We start from the raw sequence: 20,888 nt of genomic DNA on the forward strand, positions 1-20,888 counted from the left end.
TTGCGCGCGAAAGGGTTCACCTCTACACCACTGAGTCGACTAGCATCCAATGGTGTTAATCCACGAAATAACAACGTATAAAAAAGACTAAATACTGATCTATCTATCTATATATATTCTAATCATACTTACAGATGATAATAATAATTCTTTTAATTGTTGCATCGGTATATTTTGTCTTTGTTCCATAGCTTGAATTTCATGAAATATATTCTTTTCATCGATTTCATCATATAAAATACTTTTTGTACTATCATTACTATCACCATTACTATTACAATTATCACTATTATTATCAATAGTAAATATGAGAGATTTTGATTTCTTACTACTACTACTATTATTATTATTATTAGTAGTAGTAGTAGTATTAGTATTAGTAGTTGGACTTGTTTTACTTGAATTTAATTTTCCCTCATTTAATTGTTTTAAACTTTGTTGAATCTGTTCAATAGTTTTGAATGGATCATTTTTAGAATAAGAATATGGATGATAATAATAATAATTCAATGATTTAATTGGTTCTGATTGACGTCGATATTTTTTGTTAATATCATTATTATTATTATTATTATTATTATTATTATTATTACTTGTAGTATGACTATTTTCATCACAACTAGTTTGTTCAATTAATGGACTTGGACGATTTAGATCATTCATTTTTCCTAGATTACATTCAAACATGGTTAATCTCCTGATTTAAAGGGAAAAAATAGTGAATGATTTATTGAAGTAAAAAAAAGTATAAAGTAGTGTTATGTCATTGATATATTCCGATGAGAATTATGAATGGTAACTGTTGGGATCCATTTATGGACTGATACTATATATATATATATATTTATTGTATAATTGTTATGTAACTAAACTATGCATATTCATATTCCTCTTATTATAAGCTTCATTTTGACCTATAGACTGTTGTGAGATAGTAACTCACTGAAGACAATGGTGAATGTGTCGCTCAATTTCGTGGATTAGTTGAAGTTAGATATTAACACCGTTGGATGCTGGCTCAGTGGTCTAGTGGTTAGGCGCTCACGCGCGAAACTAGTAGGTCCCGGGTTCGAATCTCGCAGGGAGTGAGGTCGTGGATGCGTACTGCTGAGGAGTCCCATAATAGAACGGGACTGCCTTTCAGTGCTTCCAGGTTTTCCATGGTGGTCTAGCTTCAACTGATTCATGATCTTAACTATTGAAACTATAGACTTTTATTAGACGATTTGCCATTATTGAGTTATAGGCAGTCTATTAATTACAGTCTCTCATAATCACAGCCATTTTTAGGCTAGATCTTGTACAAATGTTATTTTTCTATTTTGTGGAGCGATGTGGTCTGTTTGGTTTGTATATAAACCCAGCATGTTTGAAATATATGATTCATATTGCAGAGGCTGAGATTAGTGTTCTGGAAGGGCTAGGTACGAAGAAGGACCGATAAGGACTCTGAACTGGTTTTACGGGTTTACGAGTCATTGTTTCGGTCGACAAATCACTGTTCTCTAACTCATGGTATCATTACATCATATATTGATAGGACACAAGGCACAAAGTTATAACAGTCTTTATGCCTGAATTAATTATATCCCGTGATAATACCGCCAATTAGATACACTGACTTATACGACTACATTAATGATGGATACACCAGTACGGGCAGCCTACACTTAAGATTAGTCCTTTTTCCGCCTAGCCCTGACTATTACGTGCAGAATGTCAATATCAACTTCCGCGATACGAATCATGTATTTCAAATATACTGGGTTTATATACAAATCAAACAGACCACATCGTACCATAAAATGGAAAATAACATTTATACAAGATCTAGCCTAAAGTGGCTGTAATTTGGAGGAACTGTGACTAATAGATTGAGAATAATTTGAGAATAGTAAATCATATAACAGTAACCGGTAGGTCAATAAGGAGCTTATTATAAGAGGAACATAAATATATATATATTCACTTGGTGTTGTTTACTTGTATCCTCCCATTGTTATTTAGGACTGCAATTGATCAGTGTCTTATGGGCATACATGCATCCTGTGCGAACCGCTTTAATATTGCCTTAAGTCAAGCTTTATAAGCAAGGATGGATAGTGGCTAGCAGTGAAATCCAGGATGCATGTTTCGTCCTATTTGGGACTCATCGGCTGTTTGCACCTGCATCTCGGAGTGGATATTCACTTTGGGACTCAAACCCAGTACCAATCGCTTCAAACGCCATCGCGTTATCTACTTAGCTACTGAGTCCCGATCAAGAGACTAATCAATTTCAGTCCTAAATAAAGATGGAGAGATACAGATAAACAACACCAGGTAAATATAACTTCAACCTGTTCCATAAGCAGGTGGCTATCAGAACTCAGTGACTAAGTGAATAACGCGATGGCGTTTGGAGCGAACGGTACTGGGTTCGAGTCCCAGAGTCAACATCAACTCTGAGATGCAGGTATATCCAACTGACGAGTCCCAAATAGAACGATACGCGCGTCCTAGATTCCACCGCTACCTACTATCCATAAATATATGTTGTTTAGTTACTTAACAATTACACAATAAGAATACATATATAGTTTTACTATAATTACAAGTTAGATCATCTTTTTTTCCTAGAAATTGACCTGTGTTGATGTTGAGAATCAATGGAAGTAAACATGTATTGGAGATAACTAGCTAAATCATACTTCATTCATAGATAAGCTGACATCTAACCAGTATATGATGCTGGCTCAAATGGGATTATGTTTGTAAGAGGTTAAGGTTAATCAGAATTTGGTTATCGTTAGTTTCATTGCTAATTATCTAACGTATCTATAGTTTAATATTCGCTAAAACTAAGTTAGTTCAAGGTTATTGGTTGAAAATTATAGATTATTATAGTCGTTATCACATTAGGTTGAATCATAGAAAATTGCAAAATTTTGCAAAAGTACAAGAGAAAATGTAGGACAAAATAAAATGCAAATGATCAAAATATCAATACTTGTTATAATTTGTGGCCTGTGTACCCTGTTAATGTATAACGTAACGATACTGCCAATTAGAGAACAGTGAATTATTGATCGGATCAATGACGCGTAAAACTTGTGCAAGCAGTCTAGAGTCCTTATTAGTCCTGCTTCCTGACTAGCCTAACCAGTTAAGTCCAGAACACCAATCTCAACCTCTGCAATATGAATCATTTATTTCAAGCATACTGGGTTCATATATCAACCAAACAGACCACATCGTACCATAAAATATGAAGAATGGTAAATTGTATAATAATAGTTCATAGGTCAAAATAAGGCTCATAATAAGAGGCACATGAATATGAATAGTTTAGTTATTTAACAATGATATGATAAAATTATACGTATAGTACTGGTTCATAGATGGATCCCAAGAGTTACCATTCATTATGCTTATCGGGGCATAACAATACTGATCATAGAATGAAACGAGTCATGGAAAATATAGTTTGGCGAGACCATAATTTATAGTCGAATCAATCAGATTTACGATGACAGGTCTTAAATTTTGGCGCGAAGTTCATTCATTCAGCAATATAGAGTTTTGGCATTATAGCTGACGTCAGTTTGTGATGAAAACCCTATATCTTATTCCTAACCCTAACCCTGACTACCAACTGTAAATATTATTCCTAGTTCCTCACACTGGTTTATAAATCTTATTTAGCCGTAGTATGTAAGGTGGACATTCTCAAGGTCTCTTTAGCGTCGAAAAACAAATATCCGGAGCTTTAACCGGGTTGTTGGACACATATAGTCCACCTACTGCAGTTAGAAAACTCTGATTCAAAACCAATCGTGCACATGGACTCCAGGATCCTAAGGGAACAAATAGCGTATGAACCAATTATTGGTCACCGGCTACAATGGGATTGCATCTCTTGACGTTGCTCCATTGCCTTGTGGATCAGACGTTTAGGTTGAAGGCTCCGGGTGTTACCTCCTAAGAAAACCACCTGCTTCTGTTTGGGTACCCAGGTAGTATCTCAGCCCTCACACAAATCGAATGATTTATGTGGCGCATATCTTTTTGGTGCCTTCTTGTACCTATGTTTATGTGTTTAAATAAATAACTGATTAATTATTTCTTCATAAGATCTGTGGTTTGTTCAATTTGACATTCTCTTAATGACATAAATTTACTTACCTAGTTTTAAAATACTTTGAGTATTCACGACTTCTTCGTCTTTCCGACTTTAGTGTATCTAAAAGCAGTCAATATATATCTATATGTATGAACTGGTAGAATATTAGTACTTAAATAAATTACGTTAATCATATTAAAATGATCAGAATAAGGGTTTATGGAGGTTGTAGAAATTTTAGTAGTTGAATTCATGAGTCGATTTAAGCTAGATCACCATCGAAAACTTGGAAGCACTGGACAGACGTTTCATCCTAGTATGGGACTCCTCAATAGTGAGCATTTACGATCCCACATGCGGGACTTGAACCCAGGACCTCCAGTCTCACGCGAATGTATCAGAAAAGGAATTACCTAGAAGCTTATGTCTACATACAATCTTTGTGGTGATTTTTTGGAAATGGTTCACAATTTTATATATCTTGGTAGCTGCATAAGTACTGGTGATGGCGTAGTAAATGAGATAATTTAATCCAGAGCTTATGCCAATTTCATCCATATTAATGTGACAGTAAAAGCTCGGGTATGCAATATGTCATTTAAAATAGTTATGCTCTTATTTATCAAACCTTGGCCTTCAGTGAAGAGGGTGTTCAGAAACCTTATATGTCGTCTTCAAATGAGTTCTAACATCTATCGATAATGATAACTAAGTCATGCGGTGGTTGAGAAGTGCGTATACGGCAAAAATGATGATAATTTGATTGGTGTTACAGTTTTGAAGCGCTGGCTTCAGGTCCATAGATATTTTTCAAGAATATCATCCTGCTTTTTTTTGTATAGTATGTATTGTTTGCTGATGCTGGGTTTGCATGGAAACAGCGAAGACGTAGTCACCTTATAGCATGGAGTTGTAATGTAGAAGATAAAGGTATAAGACTGATAGATGTTGATCTAATGCAACTCCTTTGCCAGGGCTCTAAAGACCATTAAACTCTATAACATAGAAAGTTATCAAATGAGGTTCGGAATAGAAGCCCGTGAGCTGTCTGATATTTTTTTATCATATACTTTATAGAGTTAAGACGATCTTTAGCAAGTGAATGAAATTTATCTTGTTTTTACCGAAAATTGAACTAAGAACTCTAGTTTTTACTATTATCATCCATTTGTTCAGTGACTAAATGACTTTTCTTCATCTACATTATCAGTCCTTTTAGTGTCATGCATTATCTTCAGTGCCTCATTATGCTAAAATATTTATGTCATAAAAATAATAAAATGAAGGCATGATATAGCTCTTGTTCACGAAAGTTTTCCTACTAATTGTTTGGAGCTTTTTAACACTATCTGTTGTATAATGTCTATGAGGAACGTGCATATAACACGTCTCTTTATTCTTTCAAATAGCAAAACTCATGGTTTCACATTCATCTATCTGTGTATGTATGTGATCAAATGCATAGAATTTCTTCCCATTAGTATCATTTTCTCCTTTATTATTAACCAAAAGGTTAATCCATATTTTCTAATTGCAATGTGTAGAAGAGTTTGCTATCGTTCAGTCTCGCCCTATAGAGCGAGACCTTTGTAATTGATCAAAAGTAACCAACAAGGAAAACTGTTCGATCCAGATTTTGTGAAAATTTCATAGTTGATAAACCAATAACATTGAGATTAGATGGTGGTTGAAGGTAGTCGACAGGAAACCCTGGACCCGGGTTTCGTGCTACTTGGCACTCGTCAGCAACGTGTACCTGTAATCTTGAGGGAACTGGTGCTCCCTGGCAGATTCGATCTCGTGTCACCCAGCTTCACAGTCAGAGAATTTACCACAGAGCTATCCGGGCCGCGACTGACTTCCTGTAGGACTGAAATGTATTCACAATTGATTGATCACTGGGTGGTGATCAATCAATTGTGAAATCAATAACATACCTAACTTTAAGGAAATGGATTTAGTTCACAAAGGTATTTTCGTAGGCTGAGTGATTAATGAATTTCATATGTTCAAGTTAATTTCTAAAGGGCTAAATCAGTTAATTACCGAATACTACCTAGTGTCTTGTTATCTATGTTCTCCACGTGAACCAATTGAAGTTTATCGATTGATTATCTTCTGAGGACACTCTCAATTAATCGATACCAAACTCTTTTCATTGAGATTAGAATTTATTTAAAATCAAGTATAGATTCGGGCGTTAAACTTGACACTAAATATATGTTGTATGAAAACTAATGGTATTACCTAGCTGTTCAAACTGAATAAGAGATTAAGAATGGAACTAGATGATTGATAAGTTTTGTAAAATAGATAGATTGTAGTTAGTAGTGGAATCTAAGAAGTATATTTGTTCTTACTTGGGACCTATCAACTAAATGTTTTTAGATCCCCGCGTTAATGCTCAAACTGAGATAATGTGAACAAGATGGATGATATTCCAACTAAGACTGATTGAAATCCTGTCTTCCGAATATCATCAATAATCGGATGATTCAAACTCTTCATAATAATGGGACAAAGATTAAACTATTTAACTACTAAAGTGTCAATCAACTATCTACTTAGATAAAATCTAGTTACTACTGTGAACTAAAAAATTGTAACACTATTTATTGTCCAATGGTTACTGGGTAGTTTTCATCTTTTCATTACTTCTGTCTACTGGAAGAAGCCGGCTATCTGACGGCGACAACGACCCAGGACAATGGACGTGGTGCGTGTTTCGGGAGAGTGTAAAGTGTGACCGATAAACGAACTCACAAATGATAAAGTGAAACGCCCACCACCACATTAACTTTCTTCGACCTTGTATGACTATGTCTTGCATATATACCAATCACAATTTTTTATGTTCATTATAAAACAATATTAACTCCGCCTGGAGTCCCTCCGGGGGCTACTGCCGGTCCCAAGCCCGGATAAAGGAGGAGGGTTGGGAATGGGGTTAGCGTCCCCATCCCGTAGAAAACTAACTCGCTAAAAAAACGCTAACCAGAAAAAATTATTCAAATCTTTTAAACTCTGTCCTGGGAGTCAGAAGGTCTTCATTTAGAAGGATTATGACGCCTCATGATGAAAGCCGAATTCCTTCGGAAGTTACGAGGCCGATGCCCCTTCTGACAAACAGAGAGACCATTTATTTAGGTACATGGAATGTTCGTACAATGTGGGACACCGGGAGAGCCTTCCAAATTGCTGCAGAAATGAGAAGATACAACCTAGAGGTACTTGGGATCAGTGAAACACATTGGACACAAGTTGGACAACAACGACTAACTACAGGAGAGCTCCTGTTATACTCCGGCCATGAAGAAGAAAATGCACCACATACACAAGGAGTTGCATTGATGCTGTCCAAACAAGCACAAAATGCACTTATAGGATGGGAATCTCATGGACCAAGGATCATCAAAGCCTCGTTTAAAACAAAGAAAGAGGGCATTTCAATGAACATCATCCAATGCTATGCGCCTACCAACGACTACAATGAAGACGCTAAAGATCAATTCTACAATAGGCTGCAGTCAATCGTCGAGAAGTGCCCAAAAAGGACCTGACCATTCTGATGGGAGATTTCAACGCCAAGGTTGGAACGGACAACACTGGATATGAAGACATAATGGGACGACACGGACTGGGAGAAAGAAACGAAAATGGTGAGAGATTTGCAAATCTATGTGCCTTCAATAAACTGGTCATAGGCGGCACCATATTCCCACATAAACGCATACACAAAACCACATGGACTTCACCGGATCATACTACACAAAACCAAATCGACCATATTTGCATCAACAAAACGTTCAGGAGGACTATAGAGGACGTGAGAACCAAGAGAGGAGCTGATATAGCATCAGATCATCACTTACTGGTCGCTAAGATGAAATTGAAACTCAAGAAGCACTGGACAACGGGGCGGACAGTATCACAAAAGTTCAATACGGCCTTTCTCCAGGATACTAGCAAACTCAACAAATTCAAGATAGTCCTCAGCAACAAGTTCCAGGCCTTTCATGATCTACTCAATGGAGAAGGAACTACTGTGGAGAGCAACTGGAAGGGGATCAAAAAGGCAATCACTTCAACATGTCATGAGATCCTGGGTCACAAGAAGCACCATCACAAGGAATGGATCACTGTTGATACACTGGATAAGATTCAAGAAAGAAGGAACAAGAAGGCAGCAATCAATACCAGTCGAACAAGAGCAGAAAAAGCCAAGGCACAAGCTGAATACACGGAAATAAACAAACAAGTGAAGAGGAGCATCAGAACCGACAAACGTAAATATGTGGAAGATTTAGCAACGACGGCGGAAAAGGCTGCAAGAGAAGGAAACATGAGACAATTGTATGACACGACAAAGAAACTCTCTGGAAATCGCCGCAAACCAGAACGACCAGTAAAAAGCAAGGAAGGCAAGGTAATCACCAACATTGAAGAGCAACAAAACAGGTGGGTAGAACACTTCAAAGAACTCTTGAATCGACCAGCTCCACTGAACCCACCCATCATCGAAGCAGCACCCACGGACCTTCTAATCAATGTTGGCCCACTGACAATTGAAGAAATCAGCATGGCCATCAGACAAATCAAGAGTGGCAAAGCAGCAGGACCAGACAACATCCCAGCAGAGGCACTAAAGGCAGACGTAGCGGCAACTGCAAGGATACTCCACATTCTCTTCAGCAAAATTTGGGATGAGGAAGAAGTACCAACAGACTGGAAAGAAGGACTTCTGGTCAAAATACCGAAGAAACGCGATCTCAGCAAGTGTGATAACTACAGGGGCATCACTCTTCTCTCAATACCGGGAAAAGTCTTCAACAGGGTATTGTTAAACAGGATGAAGGACTGCGTAGACGCCCAACTTCGGGACCAACAGGCAGGATTCCGTAAGGATAGATCCTGTACAGACCAAATCACAACTCTACGGATCATTGTGGAACAATCAATTGAATGGAATTCATCACTCTACATCAACTTCATTGACTACGAAAAGGCATTTGATAGCGTGGACAGAACAACACTATGGAAACTTCTTCGACACTATGGCGTGCCTCAGAAGATATTCAATATCATACAGAACTCATATGATGGATTACACTGCAAAATCGTGCATGGAGGACAGTTGACAAAGTCGTTCAAAGTGAAGACCGGTGTTAGGCAAGGTTGCTTACTCTCATCCTTTCTCTTTCTCCTGGTGATCGACTGGATCATGAAGACGTCAACGTCTGAAGGGAAGCGCGGGATACAATGGACATCTAAGATGCAGTTGGATGATCTAGACTTCGCAGACGATCTGGCCCTTCTATCCCAAACGCAACAACAGATGCAGGAGAAGACGAACAGTGTGGCAGCAGCCTCAGCAGCAATAGGTCTCAATATACACAAAGGGAAAAGCAGGGTTCTCCGATACAACACAGAATGCACCAATCCAATCACAATTGACGGAGAAGATTTGGAAGATGTAAAAACCTTTACATATTTGGGCAGCATCAATGATGAACACGGTGGTGGATCTGATGCAGATGTGAAGGCGCGGATCGGCAAAGCAAGAGCAGCATATTTACAACTGAGGAACATCTGGAACTCAAAGCAACTGTCAACCAACACCAAGGTCAGGATTTTCAATACAAATGTCAAGACAGTTCTACTGTATGTGGCAGAAATCTGGAGAACTACGAAAGCCATCATCCAGAAAATACAGGTGTTTATTAACAATTGTCTACGCAAAATACCTCAGATCCATTGGCCGGACACTATTAGCAACAACGTACTGTGGGAGAGAACAATCCAGATCCCAGCGGAGGAAGAAATCAGGAAGAAGTGCTGCAAGTGGATAGGACACACATTGAGGAAAGCACCCAACTGCGTCACAAGACAAGCCCTCACATGGAATCCTCAAGGCCAAAGGAGAAGAGGAAGACCAAAGAACACATTACGCCGAGAATTGGAGATAGATATGAGAAAAATGAACAAGAATTGGAGGGAACTAGAAAAGAAGGCCCAGGACAGAGTGGGTTGGAGAATGCTGGTCAGCGGCCTATGCTCCATTGGGAGTAACAGGCGTAAGTAAGTAAGTAAGTAATAAAACAATATTCGCCTTGTTGACTAATTTTTCCTATCCTCCAGTTACTGTTCAAAACAGATAAAGTTTATCAAGCCAAATAGCTTGCTTTTTCTGACTTTGGCTAAACCAAGACTCTGTGCTTGACAGTCTAGAGAATAGCTTAGAGTTGCACCTGTAGAAAATTGCTTCCTACAACCTCATTGACAAAAAATGAGAAATCAAGAAAAGAAAACCTACCGAAAGATTCATAACTGAGAGATTCATTGACTATATTAGGAGTTTCATCATTTGACTGGTTACTGTTTATTGGAGTAGATTTACTATTCTATATAAGAATTCATAAAAAGAAAGTGAATCGAAGATGGAAAAAAATGATATTTACGTAAAGATAAGATCAGCACAAATACAGATAAGTTAATTTGAGTAATTAATCACCTTTACTCATTTAAACAAGACAATGTATAGCGCGATCTACATAGTTTCAACCTATGGTATATTATTCTTCAAATTATATGATCGATTGTTTGTCTAATATTACACTTTTATTCTTGGAAATACAAGTTGAGGAAAGAAATATATCTTTGCAATTAGTCCCTTATTAAAGTCCCGTGTGCAGGATCGTGGATCTGTGTTGTTGAGGAATCCCATACTAGGACAAAACAATTGTCTATTGCTCCCAAGTTTCCACTGGCAGTCTAACATTAATCAATTCATCATCTGAATAAAAAATCAACAATCTCCACAACCTTATACTGATAATTATTATGTGCTCACTAATGACTAGCTTCGTGTGGTAATTCTCAGAGTTCTAGTGTGAAGCCATGACCAGTAGAGCTAATCGGTGTTGGGTGTGAGGTAGTTACCCATCGAAGACAATGGAATATAGTCGCTCAATATCATGAATATTGTATTCAGTTGGTAAAGCAATGTTTGTAAAATTAGTCAAAACAAAAAAACCCTGAAAATTAGGAAGAAAAATGAATTATTATTATTCCGTAAAACATAATAGTAACTAAGTAGAAGATCAGGGTTAGTTAAAAGACTCTATAAACTTTTTCTTTATTCATAGTTTAGGTTTATTGATATATATATATATTCCTATGGTTTCTTGTTCTTGTTTGAATATCCAGCCTTGAATTTGTTTGAGTCTGTTAAATTCATTGTGAATTTCTTAACATAATCCGAGTTATTCATCAATAAAATACCAGTTTATTTATATGGTTTGATTTGTACTAAACTATCATGCTTTTATGGGATTATTATTTATTTATTAATTTTAACACATAGATATTGGTACAAGAAGGAACCAAATAGATATGCGCCACATAAATCATTCAATTTGTGTGAGGGTTGGTACACTGCCTGGGTGCTCAAACAGAAGCAGGTGGTTTTCTTAGGAGGTAACACCCGGAGCCTTCAACCTAAACGTCTGATCCACAAGGCAGTGGAGCAACGTCAAGAGATGCAATCCTATGGTAATCGGTGACCAATAATTGGTTCATACGCTGTTTGTTCCCTTAGGATCCTGGAGCCCATGTGCACGATTCGTTTTGAGTCCGAGTTTTCCAACTGCGGTAGGTGAACTCTCCGTGTCCACCAAGCGGGTTAAAGCGCCGGACATTTGTTTTTTTGTCCTGTCAATTTCGCAAACCACAGTAATGCCACGATAAAAAAGGGAGTCGGACTTCGGTGGTAGTGATTATATGCACGTAGCCATGTGAGAGCATTTCGAGAGCGGAAGCGTTGACTCTACCTACTCTCGGCCGTACCAGGGCATTTGGGGGCTTGGAAAAGTCTCTAGAAGCTTCTCATGCAAATACTATAAATATACCAACATATCTCTTATTGTGCTTCTTACTTCCATCTACTTTTCTTACTTGGAGTATAATTTCGTTCTTGTTCAACCGTTTTCTGATTTGAGGACTTGTCTAGTGAATTGGTGTCCAAGAATACTAAGCAATAGGAATAACTGGGTCGTAATTAAAGAAATTATAACTCATGTTTTATGGATTTAAGAAAAATAAAAACAAATCATTCATAATTTTGTGTAACTGCTTAGTTTGCTGCTTCTGTAGCTAATAAAACTGAACTCATTATACATTTTTTAAAGATCTTTATCAATAAGTATCCATTGTATGATTGTGTATTGGAGTATACTAGGCTAAGAGTAGATAAAGCGGCTATATTCTGGTGTAATATTTCTTTAGAGTAAATCATTGTTAGTGCAAATCATACCCCCAAATGCCCTGATACGGCCAAGTGTGGGGAGAGTCAACTCTTCCTTCCTCGAAATGACCTCACATGGCCACGTGCATACAATCACTTCCACGGAAGTCTTACACACTGCCTTCTCATGGCATTATTGTTGTTTGCGAAATAGAAAGGATGAAAAGCGAATGTTCGGCACTTTAACCGAGTTGGTGGACACGGAGAGTCCACATAGGGGAGTTGGGAAACCCTCATTCCAAACTAATGATATACATGGGCTCCAGGATCCTAAGGGAACAAATGGTGTATGAACCTATTGTTCGTCACCAGCTACTATGGGACTGCATTTCCTGAAGTTGTTCCAGTACCTTGTGAATTGGACTCCGAATGTGGCCCCCTTAAGAAAACTACCTGCTTCAGTTTGGGCACCTGGGCAGTATTCCAGCTCTCACACAAATCGAATGAATTTTGGTGCGCATATCTGTTTGGCGCCTCCTTTGTACTGATATATATGTGTTTAAATAAATAGATAAATAAAAATATACCATTCATGTCAGATAGTTTGCTGACAATATAGCTATCACCTATCAATAAACTTTGATTGATATTCAGGATTTGTACATAGGACGAATAATCGTTTGAAAACATTGTAAATAAGAGTTGAACCACCGACTGTCCCGACGAGCGATGTTTTCTGGTGTAGGTGTAGGTTGGAAAAAAAGCTAGCGATGGCCAGATCAAAACATGGCACAAATCCATGAAGTCACTAACAAGTGAACTGAACCATGTTGGTAGGTGTAGATTACCTGGTTGGGATCCTCGAAACAATAGCAACCGATGGTTAGAGACCTTGAATGACATGACTCAAAATAATTTGAAATGGCACAGGTGCATCCACTCTTTGTGTTCTCATAAATTCTAATCTTCTGAATTTTTCATGTCACTTTTCTTTTTCTCTTTCCAAATTTATTTCACTGTATTATACTCCTTGAATAACATCTTCAAACGCTAATTTTTACGATTACTACTTATACTCTTACTACGTCGACCACTATGGGATTTGAATTGACAATTGTATCTCTGTGCAAATGTGGTATGTCAACTTGAACTGATGTACGTACACACGAAGTTCTATGTTGTTGCTGACTGACTGACTGAATTATTTGAAAAATCTATCCATCTTACTAGTTACTAAATTTTTATAATGTTACGAAACATCTATAGAAGCTACTAACGTGTCTCGGAGTCATTATTCCGTAATTTAACAAAACAATACGTTATATATAAGTAATGTACATTGTTGATAAAATGAAAATACATCCATTTCTTTTAATATACTCAAATTGAGATTTTTAAGGTATAACTATTAATGAGAGTCATTATATGTATATTTTCACAAGAAATTTAGTTGTCAAATAACAGCAATAATGTGATGATAGTTGGCAGAGATTAGCAGGAAACTACTTTTGTGGTGTGTGCTACTTATATTGACATAAGTAGTAGATGAAGTTAGTCGTGAACAGAAGGTCTGGCAGCAGAGACACAAGAGAATCGAACAGTAAAGAATGGGAACAGAATGCAATTTGTATGAAAATGCAAGAACAATGAAGTCTGAGTCATTTTGGAGACAATTGATGGACATTTTGCAAATTAAGTATTTACTTTATGATTGTTAGATTTTATGAACAAGTCCTGTAATTTTGTGTTGGATACATTCGATTGCCCCCACTAGTGTTCTTGTTCACTACACTTCACCTAGATTTCATGTTAGCTTAGAATTCTTAGTAAGGCTTATCTACAAACTTGATGTAACTATTTATAAGCGTTTTTATACACTTATTATACGAAAACAAAGTACTTCAAAAATAATCAGTCACAATACAAGCACAACTAGGTTATTATTGACTAACAAAACTACAGACAGTTGTCAACTGAATATTCTCAACAGATTTTTATTCGCATTCTGTTGGGTTCACTTTTATAAGTATTTGAGTTCTAGTCAGTTCCGTCATACAATTAAATACTGCTGACTTCGAATTCTCTGTTGACGAATTGAATTCTATACTAATCTAAATCTATAGTCCTACCACATTTTAGAAACACATGGTAATAAGTACTATTCCATCTGACAATATCCTATACATTCATCGAGATGAAGTGTTTTCTTGCTTATTTAGAGACTAGGAGTAATCTATTGTATGTAATAAACAATACTACCAATTTCATTACGTCGCTCAAGTCCATTGGAATACTCAAGAGTATTTATGGACAATCGGGTCATATGTCTAGGAATGTTCACCTTCCGAACCTACTAGTTCTAAGCTAAACAAATAAAATTCACTTAGTATTGTTTTGTTTGAATCTTCCCATTGAGGTTTAAGACCGCATTGGTCAATCTCATGTTGGCATATGTACATCCTGTACAGATTGCCTCGATATTGTCTCAATTCAGAAGCTTTTTAAGCAAAGATAGATAGTGGCTAGCAATGGAATCCAGAACGTGCGTTTCGTCCTACTTAAGACTCATCAGCTGGGTGTACCTGCATCTCAGAATTCATGTTCAAAGTATGAAACTTATAAATTTCTGGCGAATTTCTAAGTATTTTTGTAGCAGAAACATAAGAGATATGTAAATGTGCAGTAACATATATTTGACGTTGAACTGGCAATAGTCTCTTTCTTATTGACATAATTCTGAGTAAGATAGTTATGAGTAGTAAGAGTAGTACAAAAGCTGGCTTAGAGTTAAAGCTACAGAAAATATCATGAATCATATCATAAATCAAAAATATACTAACTAATTCACTCAAAAATAAATGCTCAAGTTTCCTGATTGTCGTTCCTTTCCTTTTCTTACAACTGAGTACATCAGAATAATGTAATATGAGGGTGTGATCACACACTAACTTATTATGATATTTATTTAAGAGATACGAAAGACCGATTCAAGTTGCTAAGGTTAATAGCATTAGAATGTTGTCAAGATGCCAGTGTACCGTGGTAACTAGAGTATAGATCACTACAATGCAATTGACTATGAACTTGATTAATATGTGCGAATCAACTTTTCGACCCATTAAACGAAGAATATCTAAGTTGTTTGCTATTAACTAAATCACGAATTTTCGGGATTTGATGTAAGTAGTCCTTACTTTTTAACGATGATCTGATGTTTGATTTAATTAACAGTTCCTTTCTACGTCATTCCTCACTTTATTTGAATACAAAATACAATACTGTTGTTTGTGTTGACTGATTTTCTATGACTTGAATATTGTTTCATTCATAACTACTCAAGTACAAATCGAATAGTTCGGGTAATTGCTAGTTAGTATATCGAATTCGGCTACTAATTATCGTATTAGGGTCATGATGGTGTTAGCTCTTGGGTAATTGGATGCTAATTCAAGTGGGAAAGTTTTGAAAACCATATATAGTGATTTGAAATCTGATGTTTGATCAGAAAAAGTGTCAAGCATGATAAACTTTGCCCTCATTTCCTTGTATTCCTTAGTAAATATACATATAACCTACTCAAAAATCTTGATTTCCCGGACGATCCAATTTCGCTTCCAGAAAAATCTCTCGAACAATCATTTTTCAACCATCTTCAGTGAATTAATCTGAATGCAGAATGATCTAATTCCCATAAAATAGTGTTTTAAAATAGCCTGAAATTCTGTGGCTTCCTAATTGGAACTGCCAAAACAGGGTGAGAATTGAAATTTGAAAATCTGCTGTAAATTCAACCTCGTGGTAGTTTGATTGCTGGTATAAACATCCCGAAATTTGAAAGACATTTAATTTAAATACTTAAAGTTTCACTTCAAGAGATTAGAACAAGTCGTATTAATTTTACGGTAGTGAATGAACTTGACTTTCGGCATGTAAAAATCTCTGATACCTTATTCATTTTTCATAGTGAAAATCTGTTCTTAGGCTCTCTCAAATTCGTGGTTAGTTAGTAAGGACTTTCATTGTCGTGGAAACATAATAACTAATTCAACAAAGAATTTTAAAGAAGCATACAAAAGTGAGCATAATTTTGACAAGCGTTTATCTCGCGATTAACTTTCTCCTCGGAAATCCTATGCAATCTTGTGAAATTTTATGGTGAAGTCCCCACAATATATGGTGGTTGCACGTTAACATCGACCTCTTGTTTATTGAAGCAAACGCGCACCACGGTTGAGGCTGAAGATATTCTTAATTGACTTCGTGATCCTTAAGCATCCTTGAAAAATAATTTAAAAGATCCTTACCTTAGAATTCCCTTGTATCAATCTTCATTCATTTTAATAACGATTAACACTCCTCTTGATTTATTCAAATAGAACTACATTTCATTTCATTGAAGTTGTTCTCTAGCTATTTCTCAAGAACTAACGAATAACATAGTCGGTAATCCTAAAGGTATGAAGTTTATAAAGATAAACATCATCAGAGACTTATTGTCTCATTAAATCGTCTTCTTGAGCAGAATATTCCTGTATATTCAAATAAGTGTTTATTCTGTGTATCCGTCTTTAAATTTCTTGGATGTTTGTTTGATGACAGTGGTTTATAGCTAGGTCTAAAGCGGAAAAACTCGCTTACAAAGGAACCATCGTCACAATCCGTTACAGAATTAGACTCATTGGTAGGTCCCCTTTAATATTATCCCCGTTTAATTTCCAATCACTTATATTGTGTTTGCTGTCTATCTCAAATTTAAACATACAACTCATTTATATGCAATGTGGGGCAAAAGTTGTGCTAACAAAGTCTGCTAAGTGCTTTTCAGCGTGATGCACTTCTTTGAACTTTTTCTTATGGTATACATTCTTTACTTGTTATTGACTCGTCACCTGTGAGTATTGGTGGAGTTTCAAAGCAGGGAGGTAGACCAGTAATCTATGTTTCACGAGAACTTACTGTCGCTAAATAATGTTATTATTATATGTGGCGAGAAGCATTAGCTGTATTTTTGGCTGATAAACAACTTTGCAAACACTTATTTGGAAAGCAATTCACTTTTGTTCCGGGTTATTAAGTTTTAGAAATCATTTATCATCACGAAACATTTTTAGCATGTTCCCCATCCGCCATGGTTTAACGACAGTGTTACTACAAAAGCTTAAAACCAAACCAATTAGCACAAAAGTGCTGAATAAATTCAACACGTAGACTAGCTGTCTAGAAATTCGTCGCAAGATAAACCTATGAATACTTCTGACTTGATCAATACAGTGTTTAACGGTCAGCTATTCAGATCCTAGTGGAGAAACTCGTTCACTATTTAGAGTTCTATTTAATGCTATACAAAAAGATTGGAACGATAATATGAAACAGAGATTTCCTGTCTATTTCATCAAGATGTTGCACACCTGTGAGAAATGTCATAACTCAAAAAAGCATCCCTCAAAGTAGACCAGATGACCAGTATTATTTGAGGCCTGGGAGAGAATTCATGTAGACTATTATAGTCAATTTCTCGGCAAATATTATGCACTTGTTTTTACTAGTTCCTTTCTTAATTATGACGAATTATTTTTTATAATCTTAGCGAGCACTGACCTCTCAATCCAAGAATTTGGAAAACAGTTCAGTCGGAAAGAGGTTCTTATGATATTAGTGACTAATTGTGATTCTCATATTACTACAAATGAAGTTTCTACCTCGTTGGATGAGATAGGTTGAAAGCATCTCTTTGTTGCTCCCAAAGACACTCGTTCTGACGGTCAGAAGGACAATTTCGTCAAGGTGTTAAAAAATGTTGATAACTCCATTACTACCGCAACAATAGATAAACTAATGAAGAGTGTGAACACATTTTTGATGCAAAATAGGGATTCCAAACATTCTCCAACGAGACAGACTGCTCAAAAATTATTGGATGAGGGTATTTATTGTCCGAATATGAGATCCTTTCAGTTTGTGGGGGTAAGATGTTATCATGGGAATGACTTTCAACAGTCCACGGAGATTCTGGTGAAGAATGTTTGAATATGCATGGTACGGATTCTAGACACTAAAGATTTAGGAATGCACAACTTACATCTGATGAAGTACACTTTCAGGATTTCGATAGTACGAATTTTATGCTCAATCCGGAAATGGGGAAACACTAGATAAACTCACGGATAAGATATAGAATACATTAAGGAAATCCAGATTTTCAAATTATTTCTGTGCAAAAGTATTATTTGTAATCACTAGAAGTAATAATGATATATGAAATAATCAGGACAGCCATTTTGCGACTACGTAGCATTTTTCTTGCCTTATTAGTGTCCAAAAAATAAATAACTCTTCTTAGTTTAGATTTTTAAGTAATTTAGTTTGATGGTTGTGTTTGAGTTGGACTTCGTTATTGCCAGATTCTATAGTGATTACCAATTACATTTGACTGGGTGATTAGGCATTATGAAAGGATTTGCAAACGAAAAAAATCGTCTGAGTACCGAAGCTAATTCTTGACATGACACGGTAACACGGTGAAATCCTCTACCAGTGTTATTCATGAAAGCAACTAATACTTAGTCATTCAGAGGGAAAGTATGTCGTCACCGTACTAAAAGCTTAAAAAATAGTGCCAGGTATTTATTTTTAATAACGTATCACCGTAGGCTGAAGAAAAATTCCTTAAATGAGAGCTATTTCAACAAACTGATATAAACCTACGTAAAACTAACGAGTACTCGTTAGCTTTACGTAGGTCATCAGTATAGTTCATTAAAAATCACAGCATTTTCCTCATATATAAACTCGGACCAAGCAAAATTCACTAACTTTTTCAGAATTGTAATCATAACTGCTTTCTGTTTCATCATCATAAGTGCTGAGATCTGTCGTCCAGGAAGTATAAGTATGCCTACTAACTCCAGGATGACAACCTAAAGTGCTAGCTAAATCTGCACTGAACGGCTCCCAATAATCGATGAGATCAGTATTCATTTCAAGTGGGGCTATCAAGAACTTGCATAATAGTAGTTCCCTGTAAATATCGCTCCTGTTTACGGAAGTGTTGAAAATATCTTTACAAAGAGGTAAGTTACCGCATAAAGTATGGAAGACGTTCCGACTCAGCCCATTTAATAACGCGTTCTCGATCTTCTTCCGAAAGACCCAAACGTGATGACTCTTTGGTATCAAGTTCATGCGAATCCGTGAGGGTAAATTCACCACTTAGTCTATTGTACTGTAACTTAAGCGAAAAAACCTGTTATAAATATACTGTATATACTGAAAATGTATTTCTAACCGGAAGCGACAGGAAATAATTGAAGTAATTTTCGAAAAGATCATCGGATATTAAACACTCTTCTAAGTCATTAAAATTAGCAAGTAGATCCATCCAGCGACCTTGGTACTATTTGAAACAGTGCTAGTGGTATTAGAAACCAAACTGTAGTTCATTCAAAAGACGTTATGAATCCAATGCATATATTTCGAGATGACATTAATGATAATTCATTGCTAGATGAGTACCATGTTTATGCTTTAACTAGAACTGTTATTTTATAGTAATTCAAGTATTGGGTTAGGACATCGCGAACTACATCTTTTAGTTTCAGATCAGATTCAGATTTGTATAGTAAGGGCAGAAGGCCTACAGCCTATGTTACTCTTTTCCACTCTGTTCCTGTTAGTGTCTCTTCTCTTTAATGAGTCAACTGAAGGTGCGGACACCACTGCTCCGGGTAACAGGTTCCAAGAATTGATGACTCTGTGAAAACGTTCAAATGGTTCAAAAGGTTGTGGACGGAAAAAAAATTGGCTTTCGATTTACGGGCTTCCGTGTCTATTGGCTGTGGATCACCAGTACCTCCAGACAGGAACCTAGGTATATTAACGATAGTAGAGGAAAAAGAAATTGGTAAATCATGGTACGATATTATTCATAGCCCTTAGGAATATGTCAAGTTGCTTCTCAGAGGACTCCTGGAAAGTCGCTTGGACTAGCTTAGTCGGAAGCGAATTCCAGCATTTGACAATTCTTGAGGAGTAGAAGTTGTGTCTACAGACCGTTCTGCTGTGTTTTGTCTCTAGTTTCTGGGTGTTACCTCTTACGTTTGTATTAGAGCTAAACTTAATTAGGTGTTTGACGGGATGTACAGAAGTGTTAGGGATACTGTAAGCCATTAGGTCTCCTCTAAGACGCCTATACTATAATGGGCAAAGTTTTAGTGATTGGAGGCGCTCTTCATAAGGCTTGAATTATATTCCCTGAACTGGTTTCTTGGCTCGCCGTTGGATATACTCCAGAGTGTCCTTATCCTACTGGAATGAGGGGGAAATACTATGTCTCTGTACTCTAAATGGGAATGAACGAAACTTTTAAAAATTAGGTGGAAAGTTCCACCGTCAAACTGGTCGAAAATTCACTTCAATGTTACCAGTGTAAGGTTTGATCGAAAGGCAGTTTTGTCGCAGTTAGCGTAAGACTTCAAACCGTAGGGTACCAGCGCTCACAAATCTTTTTCAACTTGGGATACTTCTAGAGAGGAATTTCCTAAGTTG

The 20,888-nt window shown here is 36.6% G+C and overlaps 2 protein-coding genes across 5 annotated transcripts in view; both read right to left on the reverse strand.

Moving 5' to 3' along the window:
* The window catches only part of MS3_00006055 (uncharacterized protein), a 42,628-nt gene extending 42,395 nt beyond the window's left edge, over nucleotides 1-233 (reverse strand). Inside the window, exon 1 of the mRNA XM_012942176.2 lies at nucleotides 133-233. The gene's annotated coding sequence lies outside the window, so the exon portion shown is untranslated. The remainder of the gene's footprint in view (nucleotides 1-132) is intronic.
* A 368-nt stretch (nucleotides 234-601) lies between these two features.
* Nucleotides 602-19,750, reverse strand: MS3_00006056 (uncharacterized protein). Of its 4 annotated transcripts, XM_051214156.1 has the most exons (8): nucleotides 19,630-19,750; nucleotides 19,424-19,587; nucleotides 19,158-19,377; nucleotides 18,424-18,492; nucleotides 18,044-18,389; nucleotides 10,416-10,503; nucleotides 4,165-4,222; nucleotides 602-697 (listed from the first exon to the last, which is right to left on the reverse strand). In XM_051214156.1, exons 1-4 carry the CDS (start codon nucleotides 19,720-19,722, stop codon nucleotides 18,442-18,444), a joined length of 528 nt encoding a protein of 175 aa, XP_051067300.1. In that variant the 5' UTR covers nucleotides 19,723-19,750; the 3' UTR covers nucleotides 602-697; nucleotides 4,165-4,222; nucleotides 10,416-10,503; nucleotides 18,044-18,389; nucleotides 18,424-18,441. The 4 variants fall into 4 exon arrangements, with proteins under 4 accessions (XP_051067300.1, XP_051067301.1, XP_051067302.1 ...); XM_051214157.1 differs by lacking the exons at nucleotides 602-697; nucleotides 18,044-18,389; nucleotides 18,424-18,492 and having other exon boundaries at nucleotides 3,370-4,222; nucleotides 19,424-19,572; nucleotides 19,612-19,750; XM_051214159.1 differs by lacking the exons at nucleotides 602-697; nucleotides 4,165-4,222; nucleotides 10,416-10,503 and having other exon boundaries at nucleotides 18,124-18,389; nucleotides 18,424-18,580.
* Nucleotides 19,751-20,888: the final 1,138 nt, after the last annotated feature.

This window comes from Schistosoma haematobium, chromosome 2, assembly GCF_000699445.3.
Source record: "Schistosoma haematobium chromosome 2, whole genome shotgun sequence".
NCBI classification, from domain to species: Eukaryota; Metazoa; Platyhelminthes; class Trematoda; order Strigeidida; family Schistosomatidae; genus Schistosoma; species Schistosoma haematobium.

Bases quoted from the DNA above. Each gene is read 5' to 3' on its own strand.
- MS3_00006056 (XM_051214157.1), bottom strand. From the start codon at position 19,722: ATGGATCTACTTGCTAATTTTAATGACTTAGAAGAGTGTTTAATATCC. The intron at 19,573-19,611 runs GTATATACAGTA...TTTTCGCTTAAG, and splicing joins CGGTTAGAAATACATTTTCA to TTACAGTACAATAGACTAAG. The intron at 19,378-19,423 runs GTAACTTACCTC...TTCCGTAAACAG, and splicing joins CGTCTTCCATACTTTATGCG to GAGCGATATTTACAGGGAAC.